Raw genomic sequence first — 21,037 nt, forward strand, 5'->3', positions numbered from 1 at the left:
AGGGAAAGGCTAACAATGGTGTCTCTTCCACATTTCCACAGCACAGGCTGGGACTCTGTTACCTCGGGAATTACAGTTACTCCTGTTCCCAGAGGGTACACATTCTCTCCAGACCTTTTCCCCTTCCCCACAAATAATAATGATTTCCAGATAATCAGTCCAGCGTGAGGGAGAATGGGTGAAGAGAACAGAAGGTAGTTTGCCTATTTTTAGACGAAGGTAGGAATAGATGTAGCCTTATTGTCCTCTAGGTGGGATTTAAATGCATTTTGCCGCTAGAAAAAAAGTGTTATATTTACTTAAAAGAATTTATCCCAAGGAAACAAAATAAATTGTGTACAAAGATTTATAGTTAATCTTTACAGCAGTGTAATAAAAGAAAACATAAAAGCAATCTAAATATCTAAACTCTTGGAAGGGCATCTCCGCTCAGGCAGTGAGGGAAGCAGGGTAACACCAACAGGCTCACAGTGCCTGCACTTGGAGAACGGGGTGACAGTGAGGTTTCTGTGTGTTTTTTTCACACATTTTCTCTAACGTATACACACCACCTTTACAATGAACATGTTTTATAGAGAAATGATGGTGCGAAGTTTTCTGGTTCAGAATATTTCACAAAATGTTAAGTGCTGTATTGATAGTGAAGGGTTAGAAGAGGTTCCTCTGGAGTGTCACAGGCTGAATTGTGTCACCTCCTCCAAATTCATATTCAAATTAATTGTAGTCCTAGAATCCAGTACCTAAGAATAGAACCTGGGTCTTCAAAGAGATGATTAAGTTAAAATGAGCTTGTTAAGGTGGGCCCTAATCCAATCTGCTCGGTGTCCTGATGAGAAAAGGAAATGTAGATACACTGATATCATGAGTATGCACAGCAAAGACCATGTGAAGACACAGGAAGATGGCCACCTACAAGCCAAAGACACCTCAGAAGAAATCAAACCAGCTAACACCTTGATTTTGGCCTTCCAGCCTCCACAAGTGTGACAAAATAAATTTCATTTGTTTAAGCCACCCAGCCTGGAGCACAGGCACACCTCATTTTATTGTACTTTGCAGACAGTGCATTGAAGGTGTGTGGCAACTGTATGTTAGCAAGTCTATGAGCACGATTCTTCCAACAGCATTTGCTCACTTCAGATATTTATTATGTCACATTTTGGCTAATTTTCAGATACTTGTGAAAGGAACAATCCAAATGACAGCCCTGCCTTAGTTTAAAGCTAGGTTCTCTTTTCTGCTTATTATGGATCTTTGATAAGAAATACAATTGCTGAGAAGTCTGTTTTGCTTGCTGTTTGCTACGAGCATTGTGAGGCCTTTCCTGAATGTAACCCTCTGTGTAGTAGAATGGGTTGTAAACCTTCCTAAATGTAGTCTGATATGTAATGGAATGAGTGATTGTACATAAACTAACCGGCATTTCTCGCTTCTGTAAACCTGCTTGCTTAGCACATTCCTCACCTACCCTACCCTCTTCCCCCTTCCCCTTTTTCCTCTCGCCACAAGTAACGGACAAAGCCTTCCCGCCAAAGGACAGACAAAGGACGCCCAATCAGAGAACAACAAATGTCCTTACTTTAAAATCAACTAATCAGGCCCCTCATAATTTGAAACCTCCCCTGTGCTATTTGTCTCTGTCTATAAAAACGCTGTACCAACCCTGATCAAGGCCTCTTGCGTCACCGGCGACGAGTGCGCAGAGGACCAGGTTCGAACCTGCAATAAACGACCCTTGCCGCTTGGCTTTGACTTACGACTCTGGTGGACTTTTGTGGGAGGTTTCGGAACTTCGGGCATTACACTTGAAACTTTTTCATTAGTATTATTATATTTGTTATGGTGATCTGTGAGCAGTGATCTTTGATGTTACTATTGTAATTGCTTTGGGGTGCCACAAACTGTACCCATATGAGACAGCGAAATTAAATATTTTGTATGTTCTGATGGTCCCACCAACTGGCTGTTCCCCCATCTCTCTCCTCTCCTCAGACTTCCCTATTTTTCTGACATACATTACTGAAATTAGGCCAATGCATAAACCCTACAATGTCATCTAAGTGTTCAAGTGAAAGGAAGGGTTGCACATCCCTCATTTTAAATCAAAAGCTAGAAATGATTAAGTTTCATGAGGAAGGTGTGTCAAAAGCCAAAAACAGGCTGAAAACTCAGCCCCTTGTGCCAGACAGCCAAGTCGTGAGTGCAAAGAAAGAGTTCTTGAAAGAAATTACAACTGCTACTCTGATGAACACACAAATGATTAAGAAAGTGAAACAGCCTCATTGCTGATGTGGAGAAAGTGTGAGTGGTCTGGACAGAAGGTCAAAAAAAGCCACAACATTCCCTCTAAGCCAGAGCCTAATCCAGAGCAAGGCCCTAACTCTCCTCATTCCTGTGAAGGCTGAGAGAGGTGAGGAAGCTGCAGCAAGAGTTTGAAGGTAGCAGAGGTTGGTTCATGAGGCTTAAGGAAAGAAGCCATCTCCATCACATGAAAGTGCAAGAGGAAGCAGCAAGTGTTGATACAGAAGCTGCAGCAAGTTACCCAGGAGATCCAGCTAAGATAATTCATGAAGGTGGCTACACCTTCAATGCAGACCAAACAGCCTTCTACTGAAAGAAGATGCCATCTGAGACTTCCGTAGCTAGAGAGGAGAAGTCAGTGCCTGGGTTCAAAGCTTCAAAGAACAGGATGACTCTCTTGCTGGGGGTAAATGCAGCTGGTGATTTTAAGCTGAAGTCTGTGCTCATTTACCATTCCCCTAATCCTAGGGCCCTTAAGAACTCGGTTAAATCTACTCTGCCTGTGCTCTATAAATGAAAGAAAGTCTGGGTGACAGCAGCACATCTGTTTACAACATGGTTTGCTGAATATTTTAAGCCCACTTTTGAGACCTACTGCACAGAACAAAGGATTCCTTTCAAAATATTACTGCTCATTGGTAACACACCTGGTCACCCAAGAACTCTGATGGAGATGTAGGAGATTAATGTTGTTTTCATACCTGCTAACACGACATCCATTATGTGGCCCATGGATCAAGGAGTAGTTTTGACTTTCAAGTCTTCTTTTTTAAGAAATACACTGCAGAAGGCTATAGCTGCCATAGACAGTCATTCCTCCGATGAATCTGAACAAAGTAAATTAAAAACCTCTGGAAAGGATCCACCATTCTAGATGCCATTAAGAACATCCATGATACAAGGAAAAAAGTCAAAATATCAACATTAACAAAAGTTTGGAAAAAGTTGGTTCCAACTCTCGAGGATGACTTTGAGAGGTTCAAGACTTCAGGGGAGGAAGTAGCTACAGATGTGGTAGGAATAGGGAGAAAACTAGAAGTTGAGGTGGAGCCTGAAGATGTGACTAAATTGCTGCGGTCTCATGATGAAACTTCAACAGATGAGGAATTACTTCTCATGGATGAGCAAAGAATGCGATTTCTTGAGATGGAATCTATTACTGGAGAAAGTGCCGTGAAGATTATTGAAATGACCGATAAAGGATTTAGAATGTTACACAAACTTAACTGATAAAGCAGCAGCAGGGTTTGAGAGAAGGGACTCCAATTTTGAAAGAAGTTCTATTGTGGATAAAATGCTAGCAAACAGCATCACATGCTATAGGGAAATAATTCATGAAAGGAAGAGTCAATCAATGTGGCAAACTTCATTGTTGTCTTATTTTATGAAAGTGCTGCAGCCACCCTGACCTCCAGCAGTCGCCGCCCTGATCGGTCAGCGGCCATCAGCATGGAAGCAAGCCCCTCCACCAGCAAAGATTACAACTCGCTGAAAGCTCAGATGATAGTTAGCATTTCTTAGCAATAAAATTTTTTTTAAGTTTTATTTTATTTTATTTGAGAGAGAGACTGTGTGAGTGGGGAAGGGGTAGAGAGAGGGAGAGAGAGAGAATCCAGAGAGAGGCTCCAGGTCACCAGCACAGAGCCTGATGCGCGGCCTGAACTCATGCAACCGCAAGATCAAGACCTGAGCCAAAACTAAGAGTCATATGCTTACCTGACTAAGCCAGCCAGGCGCCTCAGCAATAAAGTATTTTTAAAGTAAGGTAAGTACATTGTTTTTTTTAGACATAATGCCATTGCACACTTAATACACGTAACTTTTATATGTAGTGGGGAAAAAAATTCATTTGACTTACTTTGTTATACTATTCACTTTATTGCAGTGTTCTGGAACCAAACCTGCAATATCTGTCAGGTATGACTATATTTTATGTTACCCTTAATAAATTAATACTTGCAGTTTGATCACCTTTAAAAATACTGTTTTAGGAAGTTTAATTCCAAGTATCAAATAATGATAACTCAATGTTTGGAATGAAGTTTGTTTCTAAGTGAATACTACTACATCAAATAGAATAACATTAATGAAATATCCCCAATTCTTTCAATTAAAGTATAATGGAATAACAACAGAAATTAAAAAATGAATATTTATGTAACAATTTAAAACTAATCTTTAGTTTTCATGAGGACCTAAGAGAGACTTCTGATAACATGAGGCACTCCAGAATGATCTGTTTAGTTTTACTAGTGTCTGCATCACCATCCATTCTTGTCAATCACAGTCAAATACTTATATAGGACCCACTGCTACATAAAACAGGGATTAAGTGTATTACAGGTACTTGATAATGTAAAGAGCCTATGCCTTCAAGCTGACACAAGATTAGAGAGAGAAAAATCAATTTATTACTAAATAATCCCAAAGTGTTATGTATGTTAAAGAGAAAAGATCAAGTATTATGTGCACAGCACCCAGAACAGGCTCCAAAAGCACAGAAAGATTTCCAGGAAATGAGAGAACAGATGCAACACTGCAACTTCAAACCTGGATCAGGACAGAAAGACAGAACTCACCACAGTAAGACTACAGGCTTTGTACGAAGGAGGTGTGGGTTCGCATGAGAGCAAGAAACCATTTTATTATAAACTTCCAAAGATTACACTTGATCTTAGCCAAAAGGCAAAGAAGCAATTAAACCTCCAAAGATTAAAACAAACAAAAGAACATATAAAAGCCCAGCCACAATGCTTGATGGACCAATTCAAAAAGACTGATGAAGAACATATCTTGGGCTGCTGGATGTCTACCTTCAAGACAATGTCACCTAAAATCTTGACAATTGATTTCCCGTCAAATAATTTTCCTGTTATGTAGAAATTTTTATAAATGGATAAAAAAAATAGGTATGTGTATGTGTGTCTTAAAGAAAGAGCCCCAAGACTAGCAGAATTTCTGTTAATTTCTATGGTGGTATACCCAGTATATATATAGAAACAGGATGGCAATAGCATGCATGAGTCTGTTTATGATCTCACAACATCTATCCCCCCCACCATTCACTAAGATGCCTCTCACACACAGTCGTAACTTCAGTATGTTAATTATGAAAGTTTTATAAAATTTGTTAAATCACATTGAAAGTATATTTAATGCCATAAATCATTTAGATGTGATATTTCTATTACATTTATATCCTAAAGTAATCTCTCATTTTATAAAACTGAAATACTAAATTACTGAACAGTAAACATCCTCTATTCTAGATACATTTTAAGGACCTTTTTAGGTAAAAAGAAAACCAAACCTTAACTAATAATTACAGGATAATCTCTGGTTACAAGTATTAAAGATGTTTTCTTTTTGCTTGTTTTGAAGACAGGTTGATTTTCTGAGGTGCAATTTGTTTTAACTCCATATTCTTACCATAACACTTTTCTGTTGGAAGGAGCAAATTGTAACTTCAAATGGAAACATGGTTCCTAACAGCTGTTTCTGCTGTGCTAAAAATATCTTCCTTCCTATATGATTTTAAAAGTTTTAGGTTCGGGTATCTGGGTGTTTCAGTCGGTTAAGCATCTGCCTCCACCTTCCTAAAGCATCTGCCTTCGGCTCAGGTCTTGATCTCATGGTTTGTGAGTTCAAGCCCCATGTCCAGCTCTGTGCTGACAGCTCAGAGCCTGGAGCCTGCTTCAGATTCTGTGTCCCCTCTCTCTCTGCTCCTCCCCTGTTCGCACTCTGTCTCTGTCTCTCTCAAAAATAAATAAACATTAAAAAAAAGTTTCAGGTTCTTTCTAAGCTAATAACGTTAGGGGAAAAAGAAGTTGTTCAAATTGTTCCTTTTTTTCATCATAACTGGAAGTTTATGACCAAGTGGAAAATAAAAGCATTTTTTAAGAGAATGGGAAAAGGGGAGTATTTGTTCATCTCTATGTCTAATGTTGTGCTAAAGGGCTTACAAACTGTTTTTATTTAATCCTCTCAAAATGTAAAGTACAGGGGCACCTGGGTGGCTCAGTCAGTTAAGCGTCCGACTTCAGCTCAGGTCATGATCTCGCGGTCCGTGGGTTCGAGCCCCGCGTCGGGCTCTGTGCTGACAGCTCAGAGCCTGGAGCCTGTTTCGGGTTCTGTGTCTCCCTCTTTCTCTGACCCTCCCCTGTTCATGCTCTCTCTCTGTCTCAAAAATAAATACATGTTAAAAAAAAATTAAAAAAAATGTAAAGTACATATAATCTACAATGAAGAAGCAGATTCAGAGAAGTTCAATAAGTCATACAGCAAAAATAAGGAACACAATCTGGATTCCTTGCAAAAGTCAAGTTCTTCCCACCATGCACACAGGCTGCATGTTCCTGCTGCTTACTGAGCTGTTTTACTGAGAACTATTGGGAGAAATCACTTTGTGACTTTGTCTTATTTTTAATCCACTTGCCTTTTTTTCTCACTCAAAATTTTGTATTTCTCAAATCCATATGATATCACTGTATTTATTATTTATTTACACTTATTGGACATACATTTCATTCTTCTCTGTTCTTTAATGGGAGCTTGCTGTTTTTACCCTCTTCTTTCCTTATCACTTAAGCATTACATTATTTATGAAATGTATTACTTTTGTAATAAATAAGATTGCAATTTTATAGGAGCCAATTGCACTGATTTTATCAATCTACTTAATTCTAAAATAGACAAGGAAGAGTGCTTTAAAAAATTTTTTTTTAAATGTTTATTTATTTTTTGAGAGAGAGGGAGAGTGCAAGCAGGGAATGGGCAGAGAGAGAGAGACAAAGGATCTCAAGTGGGCCCTGCGCTGACAGCAGAGAGCCCAACGCGGGGCCTGAACCCACGAACCGTGAGATCATGACCTGAGCTGAAGGCAGATGCTTAACCGACTAAGTCACCCAGACACCCCTAGGAAGAGTGATTCTTTTTTTTATTATTAAGAAATTTTATGTTTATTTATTTTTGAGAGAGAGAGAGGGAGAGAGCATGCACGCACGCACACAGGAGAGGAACCAAAAGAGAGGAGACACAGAATCCAAAGCAGGCTCCAGGCTCTGAGCTGTTAGCACAGGGCCTGATGCAGGGCTCCAACTCGCGAACAGGTAGATTATGACCCAAGCCAAAGTCGGACACTTAACCGACTGAGCTACCCAGGCACCCCAGGAAGAGTGATTCTGAAACATTTTGTGACATACAGAGGCCTAGACATGGAGTCAGGAAACCTTGTGCAAATCTTTGTACACCCAGTGACTAATCACCTTTGACTCAAAGCAGTCACTTTAAATTTTCTGGATCTCTGCATCAATACAATCTTACCCATACTCTCCCACAGAAACAGAATAAGCATGAGTAGTACATGTGAAGGCATTATAGACTCTTATAATAGGATGGTAAAATTCAATTATCATTACATTATAATACTGGAAAAACTTCAGTGTTAATTTGTAGACAGGTTTTAACAATACTAATCATACCTGTATATAAATGACATCATTATTTATGAACTTTCTTCTAAACTTTAAGACATAGAGAAATGCCTTATTAATTCCCATTTCTTAGAACGTCTCTAGTGTAGACCAGAGGATACATCCGTTGGCAAATGGGTTAATGAGGCATTTATATGAAAGCAGGTATACAGAGAAGATAGTATCATGTAGTGGGTTAAGAGCTCGGATTCTGGAATCAGAAAAGCTGTATTCTAATTCCTGTTCCACTGCCTAGCATCTGTGTCACTGTGGGCTTCGGTTCCATCTCTAAAATTAGGAATGATAATCCTATTTACCTCACAAGATTGTTGCAGAGAGAAAATGAGAATTCACCACAGATACTCTTTACAATGCCTGGCTTATAGTCAGCCCTGAACAAATGTTAGCTATTATTATCATTAGCAAGAAGACAAATCTTTCAGATTCCATGAAACTCTTAGAGTATCTTGCATTAATATAAGGAAGGTTAAATGATTAGCCCAAATGGCTTATCTAGGAAAAATTACACAAAAGTTAAACTCCAAGCAATCGTTGGTTTTACAAAAATATGTTGTACGTTAGAAAATGATTCATAAGATTAAAAAAAAATAACCTTAAGAAAACAAAATGATTGAATATATAAAAACAATACATACAGTTTTGAAAATGTCTCTTCTTGAACAGAACTAGGCACAATTGCTTCTGCATGTCATCATAGTAAGTGTGGAGAAAGTTTAACTATAGCTTATCGGTGCCATAATACATACCAGTCCATCTGTTAGCGGCTTCTTTGGCTACTTGATTTGCTTGACCTGAAAAAAAGTATATATATATATATGAATCATCATCTTCATCTACTTACAGATTCATTTTTTACATGAATAAAAGTTTATACAAATAAAACTCTATGTAAAAGCTCAAATTGTGACATATCACATCCCATAAATCTGCTCAACTCCCCAAAGAAATTTTAGATAGCTGCAATTATATTAGTCATGAATAACCATGACTGTAAACAATTAGTTTGAATCACTGAGTCATGACTGTAAACAATTTCCTTTTCATAAATGTCCATTATTATTATACTTGTTCCTTTAAAGATAACATAAGTTTAAGTGAGATGTATTTCTCAGTTTACAGCATCAAGAGGATAAAATACTTTGAGTTTAACAAGAATTTTAGATTATATATATTAGATCACAATAAACCTGACCTTAAAAAAATTTAACAGTCATACAGTAGCTGCATAGGAGGAAATATTTAATTTATATTTATACATCTTGCTATTAAATGTATCTGTATCTATGTCTTTCAAGTTAATCTACACAGCACGTAACAGTTCCATGATCAACTGAGCATAAATATTATTTATTATGATGACATTTATTTATTGAAAAATAATTTTTATACTACAGAACTCACCATATTAAAGCATACAATTCAGTAGGTTTTAGAATATTCACAGGGTAGTAAAACCATCATTATTTTCCAGTTTTTGTTTTATGTTTCAAGTTTTTATTTAGATTTTTAGTTAGTTAATATAAATAGTGTAATATTAGTTTCAGGAGTAGAATTTAGTGATTCATTACTTACATATAACACCCAGTGTCCATTTTTTTTATTATAGCCATCCAAAGCATGGTGAAGTAGTATCTCATTTTGGTTTTGATTTGCATTTCCCTAATAATGAATGATGTTGAGAACCTTTTTAAATGCTTATTGACCATTTGTATATTTTCCTTGAAAAAATGAATCCTTTGCCCATTCCTAATTTGTTTTTTTTAATTGTTCAGTTGCAATTTTTAAAAAAAATGTATATATACATTTTGGATATTGGACACTTGTCAGATACAAGATTTGTAAATATTTCTGTAGATTTTCTTTTCACCTTTTTTTAAATTTTCATTTTCATTTTTTAGAGACAGAGAGAGAGAAAGCACATTTGGGGGAAAGACAGAGGGGGAAAAAGAATCTTAAGCAGACTCCATACCCAGTGCAGAGCCCGAGGTGGGGCTGGATCCCACAACTCTGGAATCATGACCTGAGCCAAAATCAAGAGTCAGATGCTTAACCAAATGAGCCATCCAGGAGTCCCTCTTTTAGCTTTCTTGTTAAGGTATTTTGATACACAAAAGTTGTTAATTTTGATGAAGTCAAATTGATCTATTTTTAATTTGGTTGTTTGAGCTTTGGTGTCCTGTCCAAGAAACTGCTGCCTAATCCAAGAATACAGAAATACACACTTATGTTTGCTACTAAGAGTTTTATAGTTTCTTACATTTAGGTCTTTGATCTGTTAGTTTTTGTATATGGTCTGAGATGGGAGTCCAGGTTGATTCATTTACATGTAGATAACCAGTTGTGCCTAGCACCATTAGTTGAAAACACTATTCTTTCCTGACTGAATGGTCTTGGCATCCTCGTTAAAAATCAGTTGGGTTTAGGGGCACCTGGGTGGCTCAGTCAGTTAAGCGTCCGACTTCGCCTCCGACTTCGCCTCCGATCATGATCTCGCAGTTGGTGAGTTCGAGCGCCACATGGGGCTCTGTGCTGACAGCTCAGAGCCTGGAGCTTGCTTCAGATTCTGTCTCCCTCTCTTTCTGCCCCTCCCCTGCTCATGCTGTCTGTTTCAAAAAGAAATAAACAGTAAAAAAAAAAAAAATAAAATAAACATCAGTTGGGTTAACTTCTGGACTCTCAATTCTATTAACCTCTCATTAACCAGTATGTCTTCCCCCCCGCCCAAGTAATCTAAACCCAATGTGGGGCTCAATCTCACAACTCCAAGATCAAGAGTAGCATGCTCTACAGACTGAGCCAGCCAAGTGTTCCTGCATGTCTATTCTTACAATAGCACCACACTCTCTTGATTATTGTAGCTTTGTAAGAAGTTTCGAAGTTGGGAAATTTGAGTCTTTCAACTTTGTTGTTCTCTTTCAAGATTTTTTTGGCTATTCTGGGTCTCCTATATTTTCATATGAATTTTACGATCAACTTACTAATTTCTACAAAAAAGTGGTTAGTATTTTGGTAGGTTTTACATTAAATCTACAGAACAATTTGAGGAGTATTTCCATCTTAACAATGTTAAGTCTTTCTATAAACACAGAATGTCTATTTATATAGGTCTTTAGTTTCATTCAACGTTTTGTACTTTTCAGGACAAATATTACACTTCCTTGACTAATTCTATTCCTAAGTATTTCATTCATTTGGGTGCTATTGTAAATGAACTTTTAAAATTTTATTTTCAGATAGTTCGTTAGTATATAAGATACATGTGATTTTTGTATATTGACTTTTGTATCCTATAGCCTGCTGACCTCACTCACTATTCAACATGGATACTTTTCTCTTTTTTGCCCATTGGGCTGTCTTGAACTTTCAGTACAACGTTGAAAGAAGGGGTGAAAAAGGTCATCCTTGGGGAAAGCATGCAGCCTGTCACTATTCAATAGAATGTTTGCTGTAGATTTGTTGTAGATGCCCTTTTTAAATTGAGGAAGTTCACTTCTATTCCTAGTCTGTTGAGTGTATCATGAAAGGGTGCTGGATTTTGTCAAATATTTTTTTGTGTATTAAGACAATCATGTTGTTTTTGTCACAAATTACATTATATATTTTTTGCCCAACAAAAGAGGATTACCATTTTTGTGTATGCAGCTGTTTTTTAAATAAAATAGAAGAACCATAAGGAGATACAAACAAAAATAGATATATACTCTTTTCTATATTTACCTATGAAGTAAACTTTACCAGTGTTTCTTCATGTCACTATGCAGTGTCCTTTCAATTCAATGAGAAAGATTTCCATATTTTTTAGGGCAGGTCTGCTAACAATAAACTCTCTCAGTTGTTGTTTACCTGTTTACCTTACTTTTCCTTCATTTTTGAAGGAAAATATTTCTGGATATAGAATTCTTGGTTGACGGTTATTTCCCCCCTTAATCATTTTGAATATGTCATCATAATGTCTTTGGCCTCTATGCTTTCTAATAAGAAACAAGTTGTTAATCTGATTGAAGTTGTATATGATGAATCACCTCCTCTTTGTTGCTTTCAAGATTCTCTACCATTTGACAATTTGAGTATGATGAGTCTATATGTGCATTTTTTTGGACGCTGCCCTAAGTTGGAGTTTGTTAAGTTTTTTTGATGTATAGGTTAATGTTTTTCATCAAATTTGAGAAGTTTCAGCTTTTACTTTTTAAAATATTCTTTGAGCCCCATTCTCTCATCCTCTCCTTCTGGGACTTCCATTATATATGTTGGCACTCGTGACGCCATGACACAGGTCTCTTGAGACTCCAATGATGTTTCTTCATTCTTTTTTCTTTCTGTTCCTCAGACTGAATGATCTCAACTGAACTATCTCCAAGTCACTGATTCTTTCTTTTGCCTGTTCAATTTGGCTATTAATCAATCCCAAGTGAAGTTTTCGTTTCAGTTATTATAGTTTTCAACTCCAGCATTTCATTTGGTTCCTTTTTAATAATTTCTACCTCTTTGCTGATATTCTCTATTTGGTGAGATATCATTCTCAGACTTTTCTTTAGTTCCCTAGGCATGTTTTTCTTTAGCTCTTTTAACATATTTAAAATAGCTGACTAAAAGTCTGTGTCTAGCAATCCAACATCATGTATGTTTCTGTGCATAAACCATACTTTCTTTGTAGATCTTGCAATTTTTTTGTTGTTGAAAATTGGGACATTTTAAAAAACGTAATGTGGCCACTCTAGAAATAAGATACTTCCTCCCTTCCCAGGGTTGTTGTTTTGGTACTTGTTGTTATTGTTTGTATAGCGATTTGTCTGAACAGATTCTGTAAACTCTGTATTTTTTATTATGTGAGGCCACTGAAGTGTCTAGTTCGCTTACTAGGCAGTTAATAATTGAACAGAGATTTCCTTAAACACCTGGACTAAAACTCCAGGTCTTTGCTGAGTGGCTCTCTGTGTGTGTTGGGGCAGGTTTCAACACTCAGCTAGGCAATTTACAACCCTGTCTTAGCTTTCAGTTCCTATATGCCCTGAGTGCCAATGTCTGCTAGAGGTGGGACTTTCCTGGGAATGTGCACAGCCCTATGCATATGGCCTTCCAGATTTCCAAAAATCTGGTGCTTTTCAAGACACCTATAACATGTCTTTCAACCTCTCCTTGTAAGCTCTTTGATTAGTCTACTGTTTGCCTTAACTGGTATTCATCAGTTCAAACAGCTATGGGGTCAAAACTCTTGTCTATAATTGTTTTAGACAACTGCTCCCCAAGAAGTGGCTGTTAGTACTGGGCATACTACAAGCCAGATCAAATAAAGATAATTCTTCCTATTGGTGCTTTCAGAGAACCATCAAAGATGTCAAATAGTGACAACTTGGGAAAATGAAGGTCTTAAAGAGCTCCAGCTCCAATTTACTCCCTCTGATACCAGGAATGCAGGGCTCTTAGTTTTCAAGATTATTGCTGAGCTATAGAGAAGGGGATAAGAATAGAGCAAGTTAAAATACCATAAACTTATTATTCTTGCTGATATTCAGCCATTTTTCTTGAATAGGCAAATCTTTGGTTCTTTTCCAGAATTCTGGAAAAGTTGTGACAATTTTTGCCAGCTTTCCTGGAAGGATAAATTTTCAGAGGTCCTTACTCCATCATTTTCACTGTCATCCTGGCATTTCCAAAAATATTTCTTAAGTACTTCTAAGATCTACTTTTAAGTATTTTTTTAGGAATTCAATGTTTACTACAACTTATTTTATCTGTTCTCACTTCAGTAATGGTCAGAGTAGCTAAAATTAAATTTCATGTTTCATACATTATTACTTTCACTTCTCACTTCTTAGATACCTATAACTAAACTTGCTAATAATTAATGTAGATACCAATAATCAGCTAACATGATGAAATTTAATTGTTCCTGCAAGAATTACTGAGAAATAAGTAAAAGATAATACACTGCCAGGTCTCTATGAACATAAAAATTAGTTATTATCAGCAGAAAAACTTTCAAAATAAACTATGACTGAGATTACCCTGATGGTTGTAATATGGGTGCTGTAGCCACACTATTAAGAACCAAATCTTATTAAACTCAACTTGTGAAACTCATAATCCTTTAATCCAGTATAATCTTTTATGCAATAACATGATAGTCAATATCCTATGAAACCTCTCATTAGCAAAAAGCACATTTTAAAAGCAGTAAGCTCTCTGGGGAAAGGAAATAATCTCATCTGGAGGAATAGAGATTAAAATCTAAAACAATTATCTAGATTTAGTAATAAGGAATCACTGCCATTTACTACTTAAATGTTTAAATTTCTTGAATCTATGGGTTTATAATTTACATCAAATTTGAGAAAAAATAGCCTTTACTTCTTCTGATATTTATTTCTTCAGGTATTTTTCAGGGTTGGACACATACACATACACACACCACCCTATGCCCCCAGCATACACTCCTTTTGGGACTTCGATTACACATATATTAGGTCACTTGAAGTTGTCCTACATTTTAGGGATGCTATTTGCATTAAAAACATTTATTTTTCCTGATTTTCATTTTGGATACTCTCTACAGCTAGCCTTCAAGTACACGAATCCTATTTGACAATAAATTGTATATTAAAAAAAAAAATACACGAATCCTTTCTTTTGAAAAGTTTAATCTGCTATGAATCCAATCCAGTTTCTCATTTCAAATATTATGGTGTTCAACTCCAGGACTCTGACATGAGTTTTTATATCTTCCGTGTTTTTTGTTTTTTTTTTCTAATGTTTATTTTTGAGAGAGAGAGAGACAGAGCATGAACGTGCAAGGCGCAAAGAGAGAGGAAGACACAGAATCCAAAGCAGGCTCCAGGCTCTGAGCTGTCAGCACAGAGCCTGATGTGGGGCCGGAACCCACGAACCTTAAGGTCATGACCTGAGCCAAAGTTAGATGCCCAACCAACTGAGCCACCCAGGTGCCCCTATATCTGCCGTATTTCTACCTAACTTTTGGAACATATACATTTGTGATAGCTTTTAATGTTATGGTCTTCTAATTCTGCTATCTGCATCAGCTCTGGGTCAGTTTTGATTGAAGGATTATTCTTTTCATTAAGGGTCACGTTTTCCCACTTCTTTGCATGCCTGGTAATCTTTCATTACATGCTAGACACTAATTTTATTTTGTTGGGTGCTGAGCAGGTTTGTATTCCTGTGAATATTCTTCAGCTTTGTTCTGGGATGCATTTAAGTGACTCTGCAATATAGTCTAATGTTTTCAAGATTTGTTGTTATGATTTGTCAGATGCGTGGAGGACAAAGCTCAGTCTAGGGCTAATTAGTCCTTGCTAGTGAGGCAAGATGGTCTTGAGTGCTCTACCCAGTGCCCTATGAGTTATGAATTTTTCTAATCTGCTTGGTGAGAATAGGCACTACTCTTGGTTCTGTGTGAGTGCTAGATACTGTTCCTTCTAATTCTTTGAAACTGTTCTTTCCCCAGCTTTGGGTAGTTTCCTCATATGCATGCACCAAATACTTGAGGGGAACCCTCTGTAGATTCCCAGGGTTCTCTTTCTGTGTAATTTCTCCTCTCTAGTAGGCTGTCCTGTGAACTCTAGCCACAATGGTCTCCTTGATTCTCAGTTCCATCTACAGGGCTCTGCCTAGGTTCTCCTTCCTTGTGCCACAGCCCAGAAACTCAATAAAATAAGCTGACACAATTTTAAGACCTAATTTGTTTCCTTTCTCTAAGAAGCATTGTCCTTTATTGTCTGATATCAAGTATCTTAAAAACTTATTTGATGTATTTTGTTTGTGTTTTTTAAGTGGGAGGATAAATTCAGTCTGTTACTACTCTATCTTGCCTACTAGTGGAAGTGCCACATCTGAGTAAAATTTTATTCGTTAGCTGTTCTGAATTTTAAAAGCAGAGGAATTGGGCATTTCTCTATAAAAGTATGAACTGAAGTTAATCTAAAATTCTTGCTTTGATAGTTTTTTTTCCCCCTTCTGATTATAGTGTGGTAGCTTTCCATAGAAAAAAATATCTTACCTTAAAAAATATTAAAAAGATATCTTACCTTTACATCTAAAATAGATTTATGGAATAATGTGATTATCCTACATAACTGCTATCTATTAAATATGTTGTAATTTTCTATAATTAATGCATTTTATAAAGATAGATATTTTTAATGGAGTAAAATAAAAATTATACAAAGCCAGGAAGGACCCTTATCCTCTCATAACCCTATAAAGATCAGAAATGTACAATGTAAAAATGTCAAAAATTAATACACATGTAATGGATTCACCATTACAAAATTCTACAGCATCCAAATAGGGATCCATCTTAGGTGACTACATAATTAAATATGAAAAGATAATCTAGGTCTGATGTTGATGAAGAATGGTAAAGTCTCTTAACTCACTGTAAACCAGAAAACATTTTCTTCTCATTCACTTAGACCTCACAGCCTGCATAATACTCATTCACACTGGCATGTTTTCCCTTAGGTTGGGAAATAAATCACCAAAGAGAAGGCTTAAGATGGAGAACAGAATTCAGGCAACCAGCATAAACTAGTTACAACTTCCTCCTCAACCATGCTATTCTACTTTCCAGAAAATTCATCATCCTTTATATACCTTGAAACTTCTTCCATCAAATTTCATCGCCTTTCTAAGAGGGGAGGCAATTGCCAAAATTGCTGCTTGATCCAGAGGTACAAGGAATGGCAACAGCTGAAATTACATGCCTGAATTAAAAGTTTTCCCCATTCACGAATCGATCTGGCACAATTCTCTATCCTTGTGGATTTCCTGAACTGCATGATGATCCACTGACACAGGATCACCATCAGTATAGTTTTGTAAGACTAAGTAAGTTTCAGTCATTCTGGAGTAGACAGAAGTAATTAAAATTAGGGAAAGGACTGTAAAAACAGGTCATAAGTAGAAGTGATGTCAGGCAGGTCATGTGCCCAGGGAAAGAGCAACGGCAATATAACGGGGACCATGAGGTAGAAAAGCAGAAGCCTTGACTGGGCATGGCTATGAGTTGTAGGTCACTGACAGAAGACAGAATGAAATGGGTAAGCAAATAATTGGCACTTTCAGGGAAAAGTCCCAGATTTACACAAAACTGAAATCAGGAAGGAAGGCAGAGCCAAGAAAGAGTAATAAGTGAAGGATCAGATTTGACAACTGTGAAAACAGAATTCCCATGATGACCTACTATAGGGTACAGACATGTTGATCCTAAAACCAAACCACCTGGAGGCATTCAATCTGGGTGAGAAAACCATTCTCAAAGCTCTCTTTCATGAGAAGCTGCTCAAGACACACACTGGACATCCTAACAAGCAGTATATAATTCCTTTTAAAGACGAATCATGAGCAGGCCTAGCTTCCTCATAGTAACCTACGGCACCGCTTTGAGGTGCTCGTGTTCCAGCAGGGTCATTTGATATTAGTTAAAACTTTGAAACAGATAAAAGTCATTAATTTTGTAGATTTGGTTACACTTTATTTTGCAGGATGATGATAAATGAAATTCATCTGTGGGCAGCATTAAAGAGCTAATAAGTCTCTCTAAATGCCTGATTTACAGAAAATGACTGGCTGGAGGGGGCGGGTGGGCTCTTCTACCTCCACTTCTCTGGGAAAAACATCCTGGGGAATCGGCTGAACCAGGGCCAATACATATCACCATCTAGGCTGTGGACTACATGTGATTAATGCCTCCTGGAGTTGTGCAAAGTAGGGATCTGTCTCTAAAATTAAACTTTAGATTACACTAACTGAACTGCTTAAATATTTTTTAGTTGTAAGGAATACCATCAAGGAGAGCTTAATTGTAATCAAATTACTCTCAAGCTAATTTTATTTATTTATTTATTTATTTATTTATTTATTTAGAAAGTGGGAGCATGAGTAGGGGAGAGGAACACAAGGGGAGGGAGGGGGAGATGGGGAGAGGGAGAAAGTAAGACAAAGAATCTTAAGCAAGCTCCATGCTCAGCATAGAGCCCAACACAGGGCTCGATCCCATGACCCTGGAATCATGACCTGAGTCGAAATCAAGAGTCAGATGCTCAACGGACTGAGCCACCCAGGTGTCCCTCAAGCTAATTTTAAAGTACCAAATATTTTCAATTTCTCTCAAAGCCTTCAATCACATACTATTAGTTTTGTCTAAAAGTTTCACTTGGTAAAGTTCCCTAAATGAAAAGACAGGCTAAGACAGAAAAATGTGAAGAAATTTATACATATTTTCCTAGGCAATTACATGCAGTGCCCTTATAATATACTCTTTCATTTCCTCAAATATTGAAATTTCTATCTTTACATAAATATATAAAAACTATTCAAAATAAAGCTTTGGAGATTGGTTTTAAAGTAAAGGAAAACATCATTGGTGTATTCAAAAGGCAAGTCAATGCACAGACTGATTTTCTGTAACTTGCAAACTCCTATTTTTGGTAATATCTTTCCTAGAAGATAATGGTGGATTTCATTCTCAAGTCATTGTGCTTGGGGCCAACTTAACTCCTTCTGACTCCTCAGTTTCGTAAGCTTATAGTTTATATCTTTATCCTTCTACCCTATCTACCTTCATTACCCTTGAAATGCTTACAATTTCAAAGTTGTCACTGTTCAATGCTTTAATGTTAAGACTCTTTAATGGAAATATTAATGCAATATTAATACTACTAATGGCTTGATTTTCTCATTATACATGGAGAATGGCTACCAGGCAACTAGAAGTATAAAATCTCTTTCATGAGTAAAGTTAAAAAACTTCAAGAGATGATATAAACTTACGTATTTCTTCCACAACTTGTGGGTCACATTCTCTGTATTTTTCTACTTCTGCCTTTAGCTGTTCCCTTTGGTCTCGAAGTGAAGAAAGCTCTTTTGCTAGCATAGTTCGCTCTTCCTGCATTCAAAATAGTTTTATGTACAATTAAGACAAGTAAAATGCCATAGGTTATAAGGCTATACATTTTATAAACATTTTACTTCTCATAACTAATGTGCACTAGGCTTTGGACATTATATATACACATACCTATATTCACAGTATAAGGACAAACTCAATTCTCATTTTTCTCTGAAATCTCAAACATCATATATTTTGATTAACTGGATGGGAATTATATATAGAATGGACCACTCATAAACAGATGAGAAGTCACTGATTATGTATGAATTTAAAGATGACTAGGTCATCATATGTTAGGAAAAAGTGCCTCTTCGATCTATACATAGAAGTAATATTTTAGAGCAACATAATCATTACAAGTGTGGTAGACAATTTTTCAACCTTTAAGGATGATCAACCTTGAAAAATATTTAAAGAGGTCAGAAATAACAGAATTACTGCTTGTGGTCTCCTATCACTTTCCTTTAAAGGTAAACCGGAATAAACTTTTAATACAACAGGATCTGATAAACACCACTTGAAATTTCCCGCCAGAGTTCTCACTAACAGGTAGAAGTCACACTGTCACAGTTTTCAATTCATATGTGTGAAAGGTTATGGTACAGACTGAGAGGATAAGCCTGAAGCAAAACCAAGTAGAGTTCAAGCTGTCTGATGGGACTTATTTAAGGTCCCTTGCTAGTTTATATTTTGGTACCTGTATTTTTTGACTTTTGCCTTTAACTGTTCTCTTTCGTTCCAAAGTGAAGAAAGCTCCTTTGCTAGCATTTGTACAGGGAATGCATATACAGGGCATCATGGTCTGACGCAGCACAACCCAACAGAACTCTACAATGACAGAAATGTTCTAGATCTGTGCTCTCCAATGCAGGAAACCTTAGCCACGTGTACCTAGTGAGTACATGATATATGGCTATCGTTACTGAAAAACTGAATTTAACTGCATATGTTTTAAATTTAAATATAAATAGCCAAAAATGATTACAGTGTATACTGTATTAGTACAACTCAGAAGAGATTTAAAAATAATTACAATACAGGCACCTGGGTGTCTAAGTCAGTTAAGCTTCTGACTCTTGGTTTTAGCTCAGATCATGATCTCACAAGTTCAACTCGTGATCTCATGAGTACAAGCCCCACACTGGGCTCTGTGCTGGCAGCACGGAGCCTGCTTGAGATTCTCTCTCTCTCCCTCTCTCTGTGCCCTTCCCTTGCTCTCTCTCTCTCAAAATAAACAAACATTAAAAAAAAAACAACTATGACATAAGATAATTACTTTGCCACCCACACCCAAATTATACACGCTCCATGAGAAATGAGACAAGCAGCAAAATGGGGAAGAATCTGTGAAGGCAATGATAGTTCTCCAGACACCCTGAACTGGTAGCCATCTCAGACTGTTACTAGCACTGAGATTTTTGCCAAATTACTTCACTTTTTTGTGTCTTTAGTTACTCAAATTAAAAACGGAGACAGTAATAGTGGCCACATCCTTGCACTGTTGGCAGGATTCAATAAATGTAAGATGCATTGGGACAGTACTTGCCTGGCTCACAGTAAGCAGATTATAAATGTTAGCTATCTCTTCATCATCATCATCGTCAGCAGCAGCAGCATCACCATGGATAATACCTAGTAAACAGCGGCTAGGTGTTTCCAAAAAATCATGATTGGTGTTCTCACGATTAACACAAGAGTCCATCATTCTCAGGAGCCTTTCTAAACTACTACAGTCTTCTGATAGACGCAAGCACCAACTAGGTTTTTTCCTAGCTGCAATAGATCCAGTGGGCTGGGTAACATGCAGCAGACAACTTTTGGGCATGGGTATGTCACCATTAATCGAAGGTGCTTCTATAATTTATTGCCAATGTTAAAGAAAAAAAGGATCAAATAAAGAAATAGTAATTGCTCTGTCAATTAAAGAAATATAACAGCTTCAGGTTATGCCAGAACTTACCTTCCCTTGAACATTTTTGAAAAATTACCAAATTCCAATTCCTATCTGTGACTGCTGACTATTCACATAAAAGAAGGTATGTGAAATAATTGTGAAAAGCCACTGCAAACCTGTGATATATTCTTTTCTACAATGTGACGGGGTTTTGTTTTGTTTTTTTAATTTTTAATGATTATTTTTGAGAGACAGAGAGAGTGCGAGTTGAGGATGGGCAAAGAGAGAGGGAGACACAGAATCCAAAGCAGGCTCTAGGCTCCGAGCTGTGAGCACAAAGCCTAACGTGGGGCTTGAACCCACATACTGTAAGACCATGACCTGAGCTGAAGTCGGACACCTAACCGACTGAGCACCCAGGCGCACCATAATGTGACAGGT

At 37.1% G+C, this 21,037-nt stretch overlaps 1 protein-coding gene across 3 annotated transcripts in view; it reads right to left on the minus strand.

Moving 5' to 3' along the window:
- MND1 (meiotic nuclear divisions 1) overlaps positions 1 to 21,037 on the minus strand; it is a 64,504-nt gene that overhangs the window by 512 nt on the left and 42,955 nt on the right. For all 3 annotated transcript variants that reach the window (XM_015080629.3, XM_027067599.2, XM_053216850.1), the window contains exons 6-7: positions 18,582 to 18,696; positions 8,540 to 8,584 (exon numbers count right to left, since the gene is read on the minus strand). In XM_015080629.3, coding sequence (XP_014936115.1) covers positions 8,540 to 8,584; positions 18,582 to 18,696 — 160 coding nt within the window. The remainder of the gene's footprint in view (positions 1 to 8,539; positions 8,585 to 18,581; positions 18,697 to 21,037) is intronic.

Source organism: Acinonyx jubatus, chromosome B1 (assembly GCF_027475565.1).
Source record: "Acinonyx jubatus isolate Ajub_Pintada_27869175 chromosome B1, VMU_Ajub_asm_v1.0, whole genome shotgun sequence".
Lineage (NCBI taxonomy): Eukaryota > Metazoa > Chordata > Mammalia > Carnivora > Felidae > Acinonyx > Acinonyx jubatus.